Source organism: Papilio polytes, unplaced genomic scaffold (assembly GCF_000836215.1).
Source record: "Papilio polytes unplaced genomic scaffold, Ppol_1.0 DF824269.1, whole genome shotgun sequence".
Taxonomy (NCBI): domain Eukaryota; kingdom Metazoa; phylum Arthropoda; class Insecta; order Lepidoptera; family Papilionidae; genus Papilio; species Papilio polytes.
This window is the reverse complement of record NW_013524935.1, coordinates 2,033,221-2,053,775: the sequence shown is the minus strand read 5'-3', so window position 1 is coordinate 2,053,775 and position 20,555 is coordinate 2,033,221. Positions and strand designations below refer to the sequence as shown.

The 20,555-nt window shown below is 34.0% G+C and overlaps 5 protein-coding genes and 1 pseudogene across 7 annotated transcripts in view; 3 read left to right on the top strand and 3 right to left on the bottom strand.

Annotated features, from left to right (window-relative positions):
- LOC106108010 (TWiK family of potassium channels protein 12-like) overlaps positions 1-20,555 on the top strand; it is a 212,987-nt gene that overhangs the window by 19,977 nt on the left and 172,455 nt on the right. The window lies entirely within an intron of this gene.
- LOC106108042 (adenosine deaminase CECR1-like) lies at positions 3,594-5,294 on the top strand. The gene has a single exon (XM_013289122.1). The coding sequence runs from the start codon at positions 3,725-3,727 to the stop codon at positions 5,240-5,242; it is 1,518 nt and encodes a 505-aa protein (XP_013144576.1). The 5' UTR covers positions 3,594-3,724; the 3' UTR covers positions 5,243-5,294.
- Positions 8,261-10,513, bottom strand: LOC106108052 (annotated as a pseudogene).
- Positions 13,037-14,639, top strand: LOC106108062 (adenosine deaminase CECR1-A-like). The gene has a single exon (XM_013289144.1). The coding sequence runs from the start codon at positions 13,101-13,103 to the stop codon at positions 14,601-14,603; it is 1,503 nt and encodes a 500-aa protein (XP_013144598.1). The 5' UTR covers positions 13,037-13,100; the 3' UTR covers positions 14,604-14,639.
- On the bottom strand, positions 16,126-18,224 carry LOC106108090 (trafficking protein particle complex subunit 3). Its single transcript, XM_013289177.1, has 4 exons — positions 18,037-18,224; positions 17,749-17,954; positions 16,980-17,178; positions 16,126-16,553 (listed from the first exon to the last, which is right to left on the bottom strand). Exons 1-4 carry the CDS (start codon positions 18,073-18,075, stop codon positions 16,467-16,469), a joined length of 531 nt encoding a protein of 176 aa, XP_013144631.1. The 5' UTR covers positions 18,076-18,224; the 3' UTR covers positions 16,126-16,466.
- LOC106105918 (trypsin CFT-1-like) lies at positions 18,531-20,445 on the bottom strand. Its single transcript, XM_013286378.1, has 4 exons — positions 20,391-20,445; positions 19,520-19,724; positions 19,118-19,373; positions 18,531-18,839 (listed from the first exon to the last, which is right to left on the bottom strand). The coding sequence occupies exons 1-4, from the start codon at positions 20,443-20,445 to the stop codon at positions 18,531-18,533; spliced, it is 825 nt and encodes a 274-aa protein (XP_013141832.1).

The window sequence follows — 20,555 nt, the reverse complement described above, 5'->3', positions numbered from 1 at the left end:
TGTTTACATTTGTCAAATTCTCAATTGCAAATGTCAAAGTTACCATTACCATAAAAACCTTGATTCCTTAATGTTGGCAGCTTGTAGTTTATGGTCCCTTTCCCACATTAAGATTTTTACCAATTTATTTACCTACTAAATTTAATAGCGTGAAAATGTACAACCTAAGCGTGTTGAAATGTACTGTTTTTTATTAATGAAACAATCAAAATTATGATGTGATTGCTGACATCTGACGTCATAAAATAGTGTGTGTTTACGCTTTATTATATTAGTAAAGATAGATAAAACAATAGATAAATTATCCGACTTTAAGAGCTGTTCCACAAAGGTTCAATGTGAAACGTTAAAAATAATAGTCCAGTAACAGGATGCATTATTCAATTGATATTTTCGGGGGAGCTGAAGTCCACTTAGATGAAATTGTTTGGTCCGCAGCGGACAAATATTTTCAAAACAGGGGGCCACTGGGGCGATTGTCAAATTGACCGAATGATTGTGAAGGGGGAACGAATGAATGGGATCTTAGCAGTGTCGACCATTCAAATATTTTATGGTTATAGTAATTAAAATCGATGTAATATTTTAATTGAAAATGGAACAATTTTAATTGAAAATGGAACAAACAGATAAATGTTGATAAGTTATACAAAAATATAAAACATTTCCAGATAGTTGAGTTACTTTAAAAGCATAGGCTTTTGCCAGGATCTACATGTAAACATCTGAAAGGTACAGTCGGGCAAACAGGCGGTGGTCCATCTTAAAAGCTACAATCGTTTGAATATTTTGAAACAAAACGCGGAACATAAACAACAATGCATCTTATAAATGTGTCTGTACGACAAAAAGGTTGTTCGAAGTCTAATTATTTGAAGGAAGAGGCGGAGTTAGTATTGTTGCAATGAACGAGGCAATTATACCTGAAGTGGGCAACCGAGGATTAGATTTGATAAATGAAATCAACAACCAACCACATATAAACTTAAACTCATTCGAGTGTGATATAGTACAGAGTGATTAAATAAAAGAGAATGAATTTCAAAAGCATTTCTTTAGCTATCGCATCAAGAATCCCACGTCGACTTAAGTACCAAAGATATCAGATTTTACAATAACATCTGCAGCCGCATCGTGCGTTATGCTATCACCATAACGGCACCCCATCATCCGCACGATCAATTTAATTATGCCAACCGAAAGTGCGTCTATACACACCTTTAATTCTATACTAAGAAGGTTTATAATCCTATGAACTAAGGACAAAACATCTTTGTAATGTGACACAATTCGCTGCGCAATCGCACGTCATCATCACGATTTGCCCTAAGGTTACCTCTTGCATTTACCGCATTTTAGTTCGTATTACAAAGCAGTAAGGTAGTGGTCAGATAAAAGATACCGTAGGTAAATTCGTGACAGGCCTTTGGGAGACAACTTTAGACTTCATAGATGTTCTCATTTGATATTTACATCTTATTTGTATTTGACTTCATTTACTATTTAATTTGCCTAAAGACAAACTATCACAATATCAAATAAATTATTAACGCCCAATAAGCAATTTTACAGAAAATACGCGACAACCCTACACCTATAAGAATTAATTTTCACTATTAGACAATAGATGGCGCTAACAAATTTCAAAAATAAAACGACATCTGTTGGTCAATCGTATAAAAGTTGACAATGATTTAATTTGAAGTTTTCAACATAATACTATAAATTCATTATAAATGTTATAAAATACAAATATGTCCATATTATTTTTTTCCAAAAATTAGTTACACTAAAAAGAACTTGTAGTAAAGATTTTAAAAACTATTCTAGAGAAAGCAAAACTACATATTTAAACTACGAAATCTAAAAAAAATAAAACTATACGCATTTTGCTATTCATTAACAACCTCCAGCGGCATCTACAAATACGGAATGTTAAAATGTAATCTTTAATGCGCGTACGACCACTCACTGCACTTGATTGAATTTTGTTAGCCTCACTAATGTCGCAGTTCTCGAATAGATGGCGCAAAACTTAATATTTGAATTGGCAAAACTTTTTAAAATGTAATATTAATTACAGAAGCTGATAGGTTATATTTTCCTAATTATAGATATTATTTAATATTGTCCAGTACTACAGTATTAAACTGTAATTTTGTAGAAAGAGAAATAATCAAATTTTCATTTTCCTTCGTAGCTTTACAATGAAATGCGAGAAAAATTGTTTATGTCCAATATTTACATATAAGAATTGGGGCTCAAAAAATGCGATATACATAAAAGATTTGGTTAGACTTTTCAAATAATTTTATTTGGCACGTCTGAAACATGAATACTCCGCTGCGCGACGTGCCAACTTCAGTGTCACGTACTAGAGTTTAATGACCGGATTGCAAAATAAACAATATTTCAAACCAGCAAGTTCGATGTAATAAAAAATTGTATTACAATAAGTATTTAACGTAACTTGCAACCTTGAAGTTTCTCTCAAACTCTTTAGATAATACAATTTTTGTTTGAATTTTCTCAAAAGGTACCAAACTACATACTTAACAGACCCTTATGCCCCACCAGATTGTAAATTGTCTGATAATCCAAGGTGTAAATATGTGATGGAAATATTAGATTTTGTTACCTTATCTGACACTGACGTCATTTTTAAGCTATCTCTATCAGCTAGTGGTGGGACAGGCCCTTAATATTTTAAATGCGAAACATAGAATGGATGATTTGTTACCGTATATCAACACAGATTATACAACATAGTCTTGAATACATAGGCTATTTCATGTTTTTTTTTATTCCACGCGGACGGTGTCGTCGCAATAAGAATATAGTCTGTAGGGATAAAGAAAGAAAGGAAAACCTCATAGAAAAACATTATTACATATAAATGTTTCATAAGTTGATTTATAATTGACTAACTTTCTCCCGCGATTCCGTCCTCGTGGAATTTAAAAAAAAAGAAAAGTAAGCAGCCTATGTGTTCTTCCAGTCTATCCTCTACATCTATGCCAAATTTCATTGAAATATGTTCAGCCGTTTAGGCTACAAACTCTAACGAACATCCATCCATCTAAACTGTCGCATTTATAATATTAGTGAGACAAGATTTGTTGATTTGTTGCTTGATTTTGTTTCTTGGGTTCCTCAACGTTACATCATCTGCTATAGCTTTTACGCGTCACATCTTATGTCTTTTGTAACCTGACAACATAATATGGTAACTTCGTGATAATTAACGTTAAAATATATCCATTAATTTCCATTGAAACGCTTTTCTAAACGTATATGTTCCTGTCTATACTATAAAGATATAGATTAATTTGATGACTATAAAAGAATTTACCAGCATTTATTTACTAATGGAAGTAGTATCCCATTGCAAAAGCGTAACAAACAAAATACTTTTAAACTCATAGTATATTAAAACGAGAATGTTAGATTTAATTCCATAATATTTGCATTAATCAGCCGAATTTTATAACAAAAATTTAACCATTAATCTCAAGATTGCGTAAATAACTTAGGCTTTGGCTCTACGAAAACTTATCTAGTCGTTTACTCGCCTATTAACAAAGCAGTCGACAGTTGATTTTATTTAAACTGTGAATACAAAGCTATATATATCTCTGAACAACAGTACACGGTCAGTATTGCGGCTTAACGGGCCCTGTCACCGGGCTAGTGACCGTCTAACGCGATAACAAACACATCTACAATGGCATTCGTTTCGACTACAAGTGTTCTGTTTATGTTATTCATATTGACTTCCGCAAAATCTATACCAAATTATATCGAGAATCGAATAAATTTAATCGAAAGTGAAGTGGACATGCAATTAGGAAGTGATGTGATTTTAAACGATGATGAGAAACAAGCCAACGAAATATTAATGCATTGGAAACAAAAGGAAATCGAAGAATCGTTTCGCAATCCGCAACATTTCAATTTCTCGAAACATTATTTTGCGTACAAGAACGATATACCTAAATCTAAAGTATATCAAATCATAAAGCGAATGCCTAAAGGTGCGGTACTACACGTGCATAGCTCTTTGATGCTTAGTGCAGATCGCTTGCTGAATTTGACCTACGAAGAACACCTGTATATGTGTAACGATGACGGTGATTTGCAATTTAGATTCTCAGAGGACACTCCCAAATCACCTTGTTCTATCGACTGGGTACTGCTGAAGGATCTAAGAAATTTAAATGGTGCAAAATTCGATGAATCGTTAAAAGAATATTTAACTCTATTTTCTGAGTCTGATAGTGTTTGTAGCAAAACAAACGATATTAACTCGATCTGGCGCAAATTTGAAAAAGTATCAAACTTAGTATCCCAACTAATTATTTATAGACCGGTAACTGAAAAGTTCTTTTACGAAGCGTTGATTGAATTTTACGAAGATAACATACAGTATATTGAAATAAGAAGCGGTTTGAAAACTCTGTACGAATTAAACGGAACGGTGCATGACAAATTGTATATGCCGAGATTGTACCGTGAAGTGGCGGAGCGTTTTAAAAGAGATCATCCGGACTTTGTGGGCGTTAAATTGATTGTGACCAGACACAGACTAAAGACAGATGAAGAGATACGCAAGACTATAAATATGGCTAGACAGGTGAAGCAAGAATTGCCGTCTTTTTTTGCTGGGTTCGATCTCGTCGGGCAGGAAGATTTGGGTAGACCGTTGTCTGATATACTGCCTTTCTTGGCAGAAGCGAAGAATGACTTACAATATTACTTCCATGGAGGTGAAACTAACTGGTACGGGACTTCAGCTGATGAGAATCTGTTTGATGCTGTTCTTTTAGGATCGAAGCGTATAGGTCACGCATACGGTCTGATTAAGCATCCATCTTTGCTGATGGCTGTGAAACAGAAAGATATAGCGTTGGAAGTGAATGTAGTATCAAATGTGGTCTTAGGTTTAGTGCATGATGTGAGGAATCATCCGTTAGCGACGTATTTAGCGCTAGGTCTGCCGGTCGTGTTATCTAGTGACGATCCAGGAGTATGGGGCGCAGATCCATTGTCCCACGACTTTTATATAACTTTCGTGGGTGTTGCGAGCAAACGCGCCGACTTACGTCTTCTGAAACAACTGGCTATTAATTCTATTAAGTATAGTACGTTAAATATACAACATAAGGAAATATTGTTCAGAGTATTTTATTCTAAATGGGATGTCTTTATCAAACAGGTACTAACTATGAGTGCAACTCTTTGAGGTATAGATAAATGCAATTTATTATATTACTTTATAAGAATTCTGTATAGAACCCCAGTCATTAGGTTACTTGTATATACGATTTGTGTATGTATTGTAAATAATTTTACTAATAAATATAGACAATGTAAAGATTTGTTTGTCTATTTATTTGAAACATAAACTATTGTTTTTGCTCTTTATCGTGGTAATGAATGTTTTGTTGTTGAATCAATACGTTAATTAACTAATAGTAAACAAATACTGTTAGCTATAAAATTCCATTTAAAAACTTAAATAATAATGTTAAATTCTATACCATAAAACAATTGACATAAAGTTTAATTTCCTTTAACCCTGTCCGGAAACTTATATCTCAGGACAGGAAACACAAGTAGAGACTATGGTTGACTTCCCTAAAGAGATATACATAATTAGTGGTAATCCATAAAAGTCGTTTTTTCCTTATTGAAAATTAAATTGATAAAATCTATCTCCATATGTGTAATATGTGTAATATTCAATATTATGATTACCAGCCTACGTCCCCACTGAAGGACTCCGAGCCTAAGTATGGGTGACCAGGCCATAGTCAACCACGCTGGCCAAGTGCGGGTTGGTTGACTTCACACATATCTTTAAATTTCGTCGCCGATATATTCAGGTTGCATCACGATGTTTTCCTTCACCGGGTATGTACATATGAAAGAAAATATGAAAAATCGAAAATCACATTGCTACATGGCGGGATTGGAATTCAAGATCTGATCCAAGTCAAGTGCTTAAACCACTAAGCCACCGACGCACAGGACATATTGTGTGTCTATTTTACGTGCACATTAATCTCAAACTTCACGGTTGACACCAATTAGTGTGAAGCGACACCTAACGACCGCGCAGATAAACGATGCGCGACGTGTGAACACGCCTTAATTAGCTGCAAGAAAATAAAATTAAGCAAACATTTACTTTTAAACGTCGAATATAGGACACAAGTCTTCGCCTTTGACTCCGTCGGCGTGATATTTATAAAATAAAGCTAGTAGCCTATTTGTTCTTGATTTTGCTCTACATCTGAACCAAATTTCCATAAAGCCGTTAGGAGGTTATGTTTAGATGGACTTTATAAAAACTTAGTAAGATTTTATTTATCTGACCAAACAATCCTTTCCTCTAAAAAAGAGCTTCTCAAATCGTCTGCTTATCTTTAGGCTTGTTTCTATATTTTAATTAGGTATTTTTCCTATCGTTACTCCTTTATCTATGTGACAGTTGTAATTTTGGATTCCAAGTTATTTTACAAGTAAATTATAACATCATCATCATCACCAGCTCACTATACGTCCACACTGAGGCTTGGAGCTTACCCTAAATAAGGGGTGACAATGTGAGTGAAAATGTATCATTTGTGATTAATTAAAAGCTTTTTGCTAATATAAATGTTTCTCAAACTTGACGGCAGATTCTGTAGAGCGAGACTGTTTCAAACGTTGCGTGTAAACTCTTAATTAGTGAAAACGTTTATGGAGAAGATGAATAAATCGACTATTAGTCGTTCACACTTTTGATAATAGTTCGTCTTAATTATAAATTACTAGCTGTTGCTAGCAACTCGCGTGAAATTGAAAAAATAGCCTATGTTACTTACGAAAAACGTAACTTTTTAATAATGAAAGAATTTTTAAAATCTTCCCAGCAGTTTTTGAGTTATTTCAATACATACAAAAATCAAAAAGTGTAAATCTTTTCTCTTTATAACATTAGCAAAGTAAGGATTTCGTTACTTTTTGTAACACTGTTTTTAATATGGACGTTGACTATACAGTCAGCTGCATACATTTGTATATACTAGCTGTTGCCCGCGACTTCGTCTGCGCGATATTAAAAAAATCATACGAAAAAACAAAAAAATTTTATCCCTCTGGAACTTGATGTTCAGAGATGAATCCCATGGGTTACTCCAGATTTTGTTTTATATCAGTGCCAAATTGATTAAGATATGTTGATCCTTTGCAGAAGTGAGTAAACGTGAAATAACAAAATTAACGTATCCCACGGGAACCGTAATTATTCCTGGGATCAAAGTAGTCTATGTGTTCTTCTATACTATGCTCAACTTCTACCACAATTTAATGGAGATCCGTTCAGCTGTTTAGGCTACAAACTAACAAGCATCCATCCATCCGTCCAAACTTTCACATTTATAATATTAGTAAACTGTAAGGTTATACGTATTTATGAAGCTGACTGTACATTCTTAAGAATCATACCTAATGTTTGCTTACCACTAATTGTTACGTCACTTACCTTTTAAAATAATGAGGTAAAACAAAAGTTCAAACACCTAAAAAATGACAGTCTAAAATCTTTATCAGTATCATTTTTCATTTATCAAATTGATATCTGGCTAATATCTATTAGATTTGATTAAAATGTGACGATTGTTGGAATCGAGCGTTGATTTCAGTTGTTACCAAGTTGATAGTTCCATTGTCGATATAGGCTTGGAAGTTTGCTCGTTTGCTACCTTATAGCTCGCGACTTCGTTCGGATTAAATTTAAAAAAAACATAGCCTATATTACTCACTGATAAAGGGGCATTTTAATGGCGTTTTTTTTTTAAATAGGCCCAGTAGTTATTGAGTTATTTCAATACAAACAAATATACAAATGTTTCCTCTTTATATTATTACATATATAAAATCCTGTCTTACTCGTTATATAGAATTTAGTTGTTAAATATGAACTTGTTACCTTTTTTACTTCACCTTTTTTCCCATTACCACCAAGTTAATTGTCACTAAAGATCAAATGGGATTTGTGATAACTTAAACTCATGTTTAATAAATTAATTACATTTATTACAAATTTATTTAATAGTTAGATACTTACAATAATTATAAATAATTATAAGTAACAACAATAACATCTTTCGGTGTAAAAACAACTTGTTGGACCTGTCCCACCAAATTGTAAATTTACTGATAACAATCGAACGTGTAAAATATGTGATATCATTGTCGGATTTTGTTACCTTATCTGACAGTGACGTCATTTTAAGCTATCTGTGCCTTTATCAGCCAGTGGTGGGACTGGCCCTAAATATGTTAAAAACTGGTGGGTAATAAATATCTACCAAACGTACAAACTCTTTTATGTTTAAAAACTACATTGTTATCTTTCACTCGAATAATTAAAGTGGGACCTAACTTTAACTACTACCTTTCAGATAAAAAAAAATCATTAGCAAAATCGGTCCATTAGAGCCGGAGATATACGGTAACACACATAATTTACAGTCGAATTACTAACCTCCTTCTTTTGGGACTTTTAAAAACAAACATATCAGCCAGTGACAATTAAATACATTGTAATTTCTTATTGTATGATATTACCTAAAGATATATCTACAGAACGTTGTTGCTTACTGGTAACAGATAAATTCCTTCCATATCAAATTTATAATAACATCGTAATCAAACAAAAATTCATAATAATCATAATTGTCGTACAAACACAGATAATATTCATCTGATAAATGGTATTCAAATCGAAAAACTAAAAAGATAACAGTCAGAATTAAAATGAGATTATTTCACTATTAAAAAACTTGATAATATCCAATTACCATTTGCCCCTAACAATGCTATCGATAAACCTCGTCCAGCGTATATTAAATTCATGTACAATTCTATCTTTATTTGAAATACTGCTATAATACAAAGAATTCAAAGCTAACTTCTTTAAAAGTCTCAAATCAGCATGTTTGCTTGCGACACCAACGAAAGCGATATAAAAATCATGTGACAAAGGTTCAGCTTCCCAAAGACCTGGATCATCACTTGATAAAACAATTGGTAGCCCGTTGGCTAAAAACGAAGCAAGAGGATGGTTTCTAGCATCTTCGACGAGTTTGAGAACTTTATTAGATATCACATTTACTTCTAAAGCGATGTTGTTCTTTTTAACTTCTTCCATTAGTACAGGATGCTTAATTAAAGCATAACCGTGGCCGATTCGCTTAGCCCCAAGAACTATAGCATCAGCCAAGTTCTCATCAGAATCAGTGCCGAACCAATTAGTCTCTCCAGCGTGGAAGAAATAATTTATTTCATCGGATGCATCTATAAGTTCTGGTAGGAAATCTTTTAAAGGTCTTCCTAAATCTTCTTGTCCAACTAAATCAAAACCAGCGAAGAAATTAGGCAATTTTTCTTTAATATCACTTGCAATCGCAAGATGTTCTTTTACAGTTTCTCGATTACCAATTCTTAAAGGTGCGTAAATTAACTTAGCGCCAAAGAAATCTGGATAATCGGATATAAATTTATCTAAAACATTTCTGTAAGTCTGCGCTGTAAATATCGCATTGAAAACGTTTCCTTGTAGATCGTAAAGCGGAGGTAACACACTACGTATTTCTATATACATAATATTATCTTGTCTCGCGGCTTTCAATGTATCATAGAAATATTGTTCCCACACAGGTTTGTATGTAAACAGACCGTCTGTATTTATAAAATACTGTTGGAATTTACTCCAAGCAGCATTTATATCTGTATAAATTTCTTGAGGATTATCAATTACCAGAGTGAAGAGTTTCTTCAAATCGTTATCGAATTTTTCAACATTTTCTGAAGCATTTCGAGCTTCCTTCATTAACTGCCAGTTGTTTTCGCAATTGGTATTTGGTTGATTTTTAGAGAACAAAAATTTGGTATTATCATTTCCGAAACACACGTACAAGTTATCCCAATACGTTAGTTTGAGAACGTAATCAGCTTTGAGTATTGCGGTGTCATGTGCGTGTAGCATCGCGCCTTTTGGCATCCTCTGTATCAATTTGAACAATTCGGATCTATTAACTTCTGCATTATAATCAAAAAAATGTTTTGAAAAATTAAAGTATTGCGGATTCACAAAACTAAAATCCAATTCTTTCATTTTCATCTTCATTATAATTTCATTCGCCTTTTGTTCACTATCACTTAGTACCATACCGCTTCCAGGCATCATATCCAGTTCTTTTTGTAGAAGAATTTGTCGTCTTCTAAGTGCATTTTCAGTAGCGGCATTTTCTGATAGAACTATTATTACACTTCCTATTAAAGTACCAACAAACACGGTCCACTTTCCAACCATCGTAAGCCACTAAAATAAACTATACAAAAAGAACAACTTAAATATATTCAGACCAAGGTTGTTCAACAACCGGACGATAAAAAAAGCTACCGCACAAAGAGTTAGTCGATTATTAGTTATGAAAAAATTTAGCATACACGTGTACACCGTACTGAATTATCGATATTAGTGAGTATCTGTCGATAAAAAACTATATCGAAGCATAAATGTTTTTACACGGTGTCACACTTTATCGACTACGATCGGCAGCTGATGTCTCGATTATGTTTTAGATTACGTCACATAAAGTCTCATGTAAAATAAACTTTTCCCGTCAGCGAAACACTAGTAATATGACCTAACTCCGTTTTCAGTATTATTTAGTTATTAATTACATCAAGTAATATAGACCGTTACAGATATCTGGCTCAGTGGGTATTAGACCAACTATATTATGACTACACTAACGCTCTCCTGTAAATATCAAAAAAATATCGCAAGATTTTTTTCTGTGTTGTTAAATATTTTCTGACAAGAGTAATCGGCCTCTTAGCAGCAAGATATCATATTTTGTCTAGTTATCAGTTGAAATTAGTTCTGTCTCTTCGTCTTTTAACTCGTCAAATTATTTTATCAACTACCTTCTTCAAACCTAAAATTAAATCATAATTAAAATCAAATGTTATTATCTTAAGGGCCCGTCCTACAATTCTTGTAAATTGTCACATAACAATCAAACAAATACAATATGTGATGGAAATATCTGAAATTGGTACTATCTGACAGTGAAATCACTTTTAAGCTACCTGAGCCTCTATCAGCTAGTGGTGGGACAGGCACTTAATCTAATTGCATAGTTTCTTTAACTTATTGAGCATAAATTAGGCAGGTGACATATACTATCATATTTATGATATTATTTGTTCATTTAATACAAAACTTGTTTCTTAGTTTTGATTTATTACAAACTGTGGATATAAAAATTAAACAAACAGACAAATTAAAAGATTTATGATATAATTGTGCTCTAAGTACAAAAGGTACTTCTTATTATAATGCTTATGTAATGGATGATTTATTAAACAATAACCTAAGCATTGTGTTAGCCACTGAGTTAGTAAATTGCCACCTTTTGTATTGTTAGAAATTATGCTGTTCCAGACATACAGATCTATTGTTTACCTTATTTCAATAAAATAATTTACACTTTTGTACTCAATGTGGTTTAAGATCTTGCTTGGGTTCGTAACTTAGTGTTGTTAGACGAGCGGAGTATTCTCAGCTTATTGATGGCGCTGCGGTTCACATTTTAGTTTCCAATTACGTCAACACGTTAAAACAGACCGATTCGCTTAGCTGCTTGATTCTGACTTTTACCGCACACCTCTCTGTAGGGATACTGGAGAAGGATTTTCCATCTACCCTCCATTGCAGGAGAAATAAAAATAAGCTCGGTGACCCACTTTAACCCGGGCCGAGATATTCAAACTATATTCGCCACCGAATGTAACGAACGCATACGATTTGAACACAAAGTGAATATTTTTTTAGAGTTTACCTTGTTTATCTTACTAAACTATAGCTTACAAAGCGTGGGCACATCACTAACACATTGAAAAGGCTATAGCGCGATATTAAGCGATAAAAAGTACTTTATTCTTTAAACGGTGTAAATTACAGCCAGCGGCGTCTAACCCAAGGGGGTTTCGGTTTCAAAGCGACGCTCTAAAGAAAATAAAAATAATGAAAAAAAATAAAACCGAAAAGAAATAATAAGGCCGCGCCTCATCCGCCATGTTTGATTTTATGCAGCGAAAGGGTTGGGGTAGGATTAAGTGGTGCTTAACTGTACCGCCCCGTACTACGCATTCGTTTAAAAAAAAAGAATAAATATGGCGGCGAATTCACGTATGCTATCCCGCATGTAAAGTTACACTCCTTTCACTTTAATCTTCTAATTACAAATCTCAAAGTTTATGACACTGAAGCCCGTCTTCGGAACAAAGGACGCACCCTACAGCCCATCATAATCTCCAGTATGAATTAAAATCCCTCCTAACTCTCCATCAAAATATTCTTATATAGCTTTACAACACATTCCATGCCTATTTCTTTAAGTGTACACTTTAATTTTCTAACAATTCATTAACACCTCACCTGCCATCTATTCATCTGGCGAGTGTACTTTCGTGCCAAAAAAATTATGGCATGGAAAGTGTTAAGCCACTGAAAGTATAATATAGTATAGAATCAATCGTTTTATCAAATTAATGTAGACCTAGTTTCCACTGCAAAATGTGAATTTCAATATAGACATCAAATAAATGTAATATCCAAACAATCGCGTAATGGAAATATTAATACAAGTACAATACCCAATACTATTTGCCTTTGACAGTAATATTTATGTAAACAATATTAAATACTGATCACATCCTCAATAATATTCTATTGAAAAAGACATAATTGTATAAACTAACCTAATTGTTTAATGAAGATAATTATTATATGAAGTAAACATTTTTAATCCATGCTTGTAACGTTAATTAGTTCAAAAATAACCATTAGTACTAAATCAACCAAATACATAATTAATATATTAACAAAACAGTAACAAGATTTCGCATAAACATAGATAATTTAACTGAAAAACAAACGTGATTAAATTCATTTAAAAACAATTTGCTGATCGACAAAGGTCATTGTGCTGCGTGGTCAGTCAATATCGAACATTTGCCACGTCCATACGTTAGTCAACATGCGTGCTGTGATATTCCTATTGTGTCTCCTAAATGTGTACGCTTCAGATATCGATGAGTATTTTGATAAACGATACAAGATACTTAAAAGTGAATCCAGATCGTCTATCGGTGGCAATGTTACCCTCAGTGATAAAGAAGCCGCTGTCAATATCTGTTTGATGCATTACAAGTTCAAGGAAGTTGACTACTGGTTCGATAACCCGAGGTATTTCAATTGTTCACGACATTATTTCACTTACAAACAATATATAAAGACATCTAAAGTGTACAGGATTATACAGGATATGCCTAAAGGTGCAGCGCTTCATGTCCACGATATGGGACTCTTAGGTCCTGATTATTTAATGAATGTAACATATCAAGATAATCTTTATGTTTGTTTTGATAATAACTTGCATTTGATATTCTCCAACACATTACCAAAATCTCCCTGTGATGGACAATGGAAATTAATGAGTATAGCTAGAAGTTCTTCAAAAAACGTGACTAAATTCGACGCAGATTTGAGGAAGCATTTCACATTATATGTGAAAAATCCGGATACAGTTTATCCGAGCATACGAGAGACTTGGAGATCGTTTATGAAGTTCTTTGTTACTGTCCTGCCGATGCTGTCTTACAGACCAGTTTGGGAGCAATACTTTTACGATGCTTTAAAGAAATTTAGAGAAGACAATGTAATGTACTTAGAAGTTAGAAGCATATTACCTAGTCTATACGAATTGGATGGTACAGTTTACGATCCGATAGTCACAGCGAAAACATACAAGAAGGTGATTAAAAACTTCATGAAGGATCACCGCGATTTTTTGGGTGCGAAGCTTATATATGCACCATCTAGAAAAGTAGATCGTGCAAAGCTGGAAGAGTACATAGAACTAGCAAAGAGAATAAAACAGGATATGCCCGATACATTCGCTGGGTTCGATTTAGTTGGACAGGAAGATTTGGGAAGTCCACTTATAGAATTTGTACCACAACTATTGGAATCCGCATCGGAATTGAATTACTTCTTTCATGCGGGAGAAACTGATTGGTATGGTACACTGACAGACGAAAATCTCATAGATGCAGTGTTACTGGGAGCTAGACGTTTAGGACATGCGTACGCATTGCCGAAACATCCTCACGTGTTGAACGAAGTTATAAAGAAAGACATTGGTTTGGAGGTTAATGTGATATCGAATGCGGTGTTGTCTTTAGTACGTGATATAAGGAATCATCCTTTGAGTGCGTTTCTAGCGCACGGCTTACCAGTTGTACTATCAAGTGATGACCCTGGAGTGTGGGAGGCGGATCCTCTCTCTGAGGATTTTTATATCGCGTTCGTGGCAGTAGCCAGTAGACTATCTGATTTAAGAATGCTCAAACAGCTAGCGATAAATTCGTTAAAATACAGTGCTTTAGACGCGATCTCAAAAGTTGACGCGTTACGAAAATTCAACTACAAATGGAATGATTTTATTGATAACTTTAATTGTTCTAAGTATTCAAATTAATTATGAAAGTATTAAAGTAAATTACGTAAATCCTAATTTATTGAGGTTTTATTTTCAATACCATATTTAAAAATGTTTTATACTTTAAATTGCGAAAGTTTAGATGGATGGTTGTTTCTTAAAGATTGTAGCCTAAACGGCTGAACGGATTTCGATGAAATTTGGTATAGATGTAGAGGATAGTCTGGTAGAACAAACAAGCTACGCGCTTTTGTTTAATTTCTTCCCACGCGGACGGAATGGCGAGCTAAAGTTAGTAACTAATAAATAATAAGTGCAATTAAACATTGAGTACACAACAATTCTGACGACTTCTGTATAACGTTTCTCTTGTTTATTATTTCCTTATCTGTGCTGTTATTCGAGTACAAAATGACCGTAGATAAAGATACTAAATTAATACATCCGGTCGAACGCGGTCAACGCGGCTTATGGCATTGCATTTGTAAAGTAAACATAAATATTTGCCATTCGTGTCAACGTTAGCGTTACATGCCAAATTATTCAATGTTTCTATTATGTTAGTTGATTAATTTCGCTTTAAATTTCAATGATTAAGACTCGTTTAATCTTGAATTATTTTTTTAATCTTAGAAAATATTGAAAACTTACTAAGAATTACTAAATCTACTGATATATATCTTTATGAAGAGAGAGCAAAGATTTTTTTTTATTCTTAGTTAGGTAAAGAGGGATTTTTGTCTTGGGAAAGACATGTCAATCCCATAGTGCTGCAGATCCTAAGAAACGAGCTGGCGTAATCGTACAGCCGCTTCAGAAAAGCAAAGATTAGTGTTTTTGTATGTATTGAAATAACTCAGAAAACTAATGGGCCGATAAAATTCTTTCACCATTAAAAAGCTACGTTATCAGTGAGTACCGTAGGCTAAGTTTTTATTTTCGTAATAATTTAACGTTCACACTGGATAAAGATATTAGGTAGTTATCTGTTTTGCTATAAAATACTTTTTATTTGAAACGTGACATTTCTTAACTGTCAAAAAGCGCGGGATTCGTATCTGTCATTTGCAATCTCGACAAGTATGAAAGCGTTGAAGTAGCGATGTGTGCAGATAGTATAAGCATTCGACTTTGTTCTTTATAGTCTGGTAGGCAAAGATCAGGTTCACAGCAGAGAATGGACTAGACGTATCTATAGGGCGAAGTTGGTGAAGCGACACCCTCGACAGAAGTGTTCTCTAGACTAACGAAGTCATTGTCTGGGATGCTACCCGCTCGTTGGGATTCGTATTTTCCATGTAATACCTAGGGTACGCTCTGCCACTGAGTATTCTTTGACTTGGAAATTATGTAACTCTTGAAATTCAAGTAAAGACTAGTTATGGAATCAAGCAGTCTGTTATTTCTTTACTAGCTAGGGCTTCCGACTCTGTCAGCGCGGAATTAAAAATAAAAAAATCCTATAAATAATTTGTATCTTTATTATGTATAGTGTAGGTTTCCCTTTTGTAGGGATATACAGCGAGTTGTACACATTTAGAAAAAAAACTAATTTATTCTTAAATTAAAATAATAAAATCTTTATTGAATTTCACTTTCCTTTCACTCAAGTTTAAAATAAACTGACATCATAGATAATTAATGCTAAAAATACGAAAAACAAATTTCCGCACTTAAGTCTTTTAATGACTACATAACAGTCGCTTAGTGTAGATTTTCTACGCTAAATGTACATTAAGGAAGGCCCTTAATAAGTGGGAGCATTTATTGGTTATTTTCATACTAAAAATTAAGCTATAACATCAACTATGTGCTCTAGTTTGACTACATTCAACTGCGCAATAAATTTAAAGAATATTTTTGATTATAATAAAAATACAATATTTATAGATAACATATAATTTAGTCTTCTCCCGCGGGTACGGCGTCTTCTAATCTCTTAATGTACTTCACTCGTAGTTCAGTCACAGCATCACCTCTTAATTGATCCTGAAATTAAAAAAGAAATAAAACATTTAATGCATAAAATCTTTTTCGACACAAATAAAATAAAACATAGATGGCGTTGGTTATGTCAAAATTTATTAACGCCATCTAGTATACCTTATAAGCACTGTTATTTTTTCTCGTAGACGAAAGTTGACACTATTTGTCAATAGATGGCGTTTTTACAAAACGATATATTGCAAAATCGTTTTAGGAAAATCATTACAAAAAACTATTTTAAACGTCAGAATATTGGTATTAAAAAATAGTAGTAATAAACATACCCCATAAAACTCAGTGGTAACATAGCTTTTTATGGTGTAAGAATTTTTAGAATTGGCCCAATAGTTCTTGAGTTATTTCAATACATACAAAAATACAAATCATTCCTGTTTATAACAGTAGTAAAGGCAACATCAAAAAACCTACCTGTACAAACCAGCACTGAACTTCTAGCTGTACCATTTGCAGCGCACCTCGTATTGCTCCAGGTATCAGAGCACAATACTTAAGACCCGAGTTTGGTATCTCCACCCACTCGCTGAGAGGGCATTGATCCCAGACCAGAGAGAATTCATCTCCCGCACTACTCCAGCTGGTTACAGTTGGCTGCATGTTGAGATACAACCTGGAACATAGAGTAATGAAATCTGTCAGCCAAATTAATAGTCTGGTTGAATATCAGCTCTGCGGCAATAACCATGTGTTACACACTGAGCCTGCAGCCCATTGTTATTATATTTTTTTTTTGTTAAATATATTCACTTTATGTCAATGTATGTATATGATAACAAAAGAGAGCTTTTTGTTCTATTTCTATAGTTAATGTTGTGTAAAGATTTTGTATAATGAACAAAAACCAATAGGAAGCAGCCAAATGTGTTTGTAAAAAATGTATTAATACATGGGTAAATAATTTTTATTATTATTCTATAGTTTGTAACTCACTGCTATCTAATTGATTATGTTTTAGAAGATGCGGAGTTTGTCTCATACAGAACAAGGTTAAATTTAAAAAGGCTTAACAACAAAGTGATCGTCCACACCCATCCGCAACACTGCTGAAGAGCTGTCTCGAAATATTTAGAGCCCGGCTGAATGTAATGTAACTATATTAAACAATACAATGTTACTTATAAATTGTATCACTTATGAATTTTGCTGTTCTTAATCTTAATGTTTTTAAATATCGAAGTACCTGAAAGCTTGTTGAATTTTATCCGCAGTCTCCCTCATCTCCAAGCAACGAGTAGACGAAGTACGAGCAAGAAAGTCCTCAATCAAGCGTACGCCCATATTATATCCGATGCGTTCCAAATGTTTATTTACTTCGTCATTATTCTCCGTTTCCTTTAACATTTGCGATACTAGGGCTCCATAAGTAAGTGTCAGTAACTCGGAATTCTGAAAAGAACATGATATAGTATTAGTATTATGAAATAAAATATAATGAATACAATGTTCAATCCAATCCAATCAAACTTACCACTTTCTTAGCATCAAGCCGAGATGTTTGCCTCGACATACTTGTGGTTTTTTCTACGTTTTAGTGTAATATATACTTTTAAAAATTATGATACGTGTACTTATTTTAAATACCTAAAATAGAGAAATTATCAATTATTTATTTCTTGATAGTCGCTTGTGATTCCAACTTGACAGTTAACAACTGACTTTGTGTTTTGTGTTGACACAAAATGTCATTGTCACCAAGCCTTTAGTGATGCGATAATATCGATGTTGAAAACCGATACGAGTCATACGCATTGACACTAACATTATCAGCAAAAAATGTGAAGTAAAAAAAAGACGTAAAAGATTCAAAAATTGCAGCATTTGACACTAATATCAGTAATTTCCAAAATCAATGCTCTAGTCTTTACTTATTTTTTTTTTACATTTTCTTTATAATATTTGGTTTAGGAAAGGTTCTTGGAATAGTTTAAATCAAAGAAATATGACAATCCGTTTTTATTCAATTTATTTATTAGAAGCAATAGTTTTAATAATCCAATCTGTGAAATGGGACAATTTAGTGTAAACTCCGGGATAGTAGCGTAGTCCACAGCCGAATCCAAAAGACACAAGTCCAACGACAACTCCTTTGTAAATTAGAGGTCCTCCGGAATCACCATAGCATCCGTCTATGCCATCCATTTCTAGATTACCAGCACAGAACATAGAATCTGTTACAACCGCTCCGATCGTGTTGTACCGAATAATGCATTCTTGTTGGTCTATTGTTACCATCATTGTGTATTGCAATTGATCTGGCTGTGGCCCACCACGCTAAAAAAAACTGCTATATAAAATTATCAGGTTTACTGTCCTTCATCTTATCGCATTTTGTTCATTTAACACCAATTATAAATCTTACTAACATTATAATTGCGAAAGTTTAGATGTTTGTTAAGAGTTTGTAGCCTAAATGGCTGAACGGATCTCAACGGCATAGGCGTAGAGGATAGTCTATAAGAACACAAAGGCTACTAACTTTTCTTTTTCTGAACTTCACGCGGACAGAGTCGCGGACGAAAGGTAGTTGAACTATAAGTATCAAAAAGTACCTGAGTCGCACCCCATCCTACTAGCGTACACAAGGAACTGGCAGCAACATCAGTACCTGGTTTTGTTATAGTGCCTTGTCTTGCAAACTTGGTCATCGTAATTGGTGTAGCCACCACTAGAACTGCCACATCATTCTTGTAGTAATACTTATCGAATGAGGGATGAGGTATTATGTTCTTTACCCTATGTAACACTCCACCTCTAGTGCGGTAAGATGATCCCACGCGCACCTTCCAGTGGTATGGTTTTGTGTAACTGAAAATATACATAATCATGAGTTTCTAAAGCCCATCGACATCCGTCACATTCACAACAGTGTTGTTATTTTTCTCTTGCTTTAAACGAACTAAAATCCGTAACACGTTTTAACTTTATTTATTCTTTACATTTTAGGTACTTACTTTCTTCCCGTATTTTCATTGTATTGGAAGCAATGAGCGGTAGATATAACATGTCGAGAAGTCAGAATAACTCCTGCACAATGCTGGCTGTACTGATTAGTGGCCCAAGGGTCTAAGAGTAGTTGAGCCAATATAGGATATTGGCTGATTGTTGTTGGCGCACCACCTAATACGCGCGTAAATGCAAATGGTAGTCGTGGCTGAGCTGAAATAAAAAAAGTAATTGTTGATAGCATTGGGATTGAAATGTTGTTCATTTGTTGACGAAATGGATTAAAAAGGATTCGCAGCCAATATTTCTAATTGCACAAAGTGAAAAACCTTTGAAAGGCTATTGAAATAAAATCTTAACGTCCATATATATGTATACATGTATCACTCGCACACTCAGAGTTAACGGGTATCAAATCAGTCTCTTAGTGTGCAGTTAACGACCTGTGGTAGTTGGACTTCACCTCTGCTAAATCATACTAATATTATAAATGCGAAAGTTTAGATGAATGGATGGATGGATATATGTTTATTATAGTTTGTAGCCTAAACGGCTAAACCCATTTTGATAAAATTTGGTATAGATATAGAGGAGAGTCTGGAAGAACACATAGGATACTCACTTTTGTTTTTATTTAATTCCAAGCGGACGGAGTTGCAGGCGAAAGCTAGTATAAAATATATGCCAAGACACTCTAAGGGCCTGGCCTACCACTGGCTGATATAGGCTTAGATATCTTAAAAGTGACGTCACTGTCATATAAGGGAACAAAATCCGATATTGCCATCGCATATATTACACGTTGGATTGTTATCAGACAATTTACAATTTGTTGGGACATGCCCTAAGTCTTCGATGAGTATACGTTAAAACACTTACCTAGAGCTAAGACAATTGTAGTAAACAAAACAAACACCACGTCTCGAGCACACATTACAGCTAAATAAAGCTTACAAGGAACGACTATGATATTTCTTGTATTTACTCACATTATTTGAACACACGCTAACCCAAAGAACCGTAAGCATCTGCTACTTTCTTGGA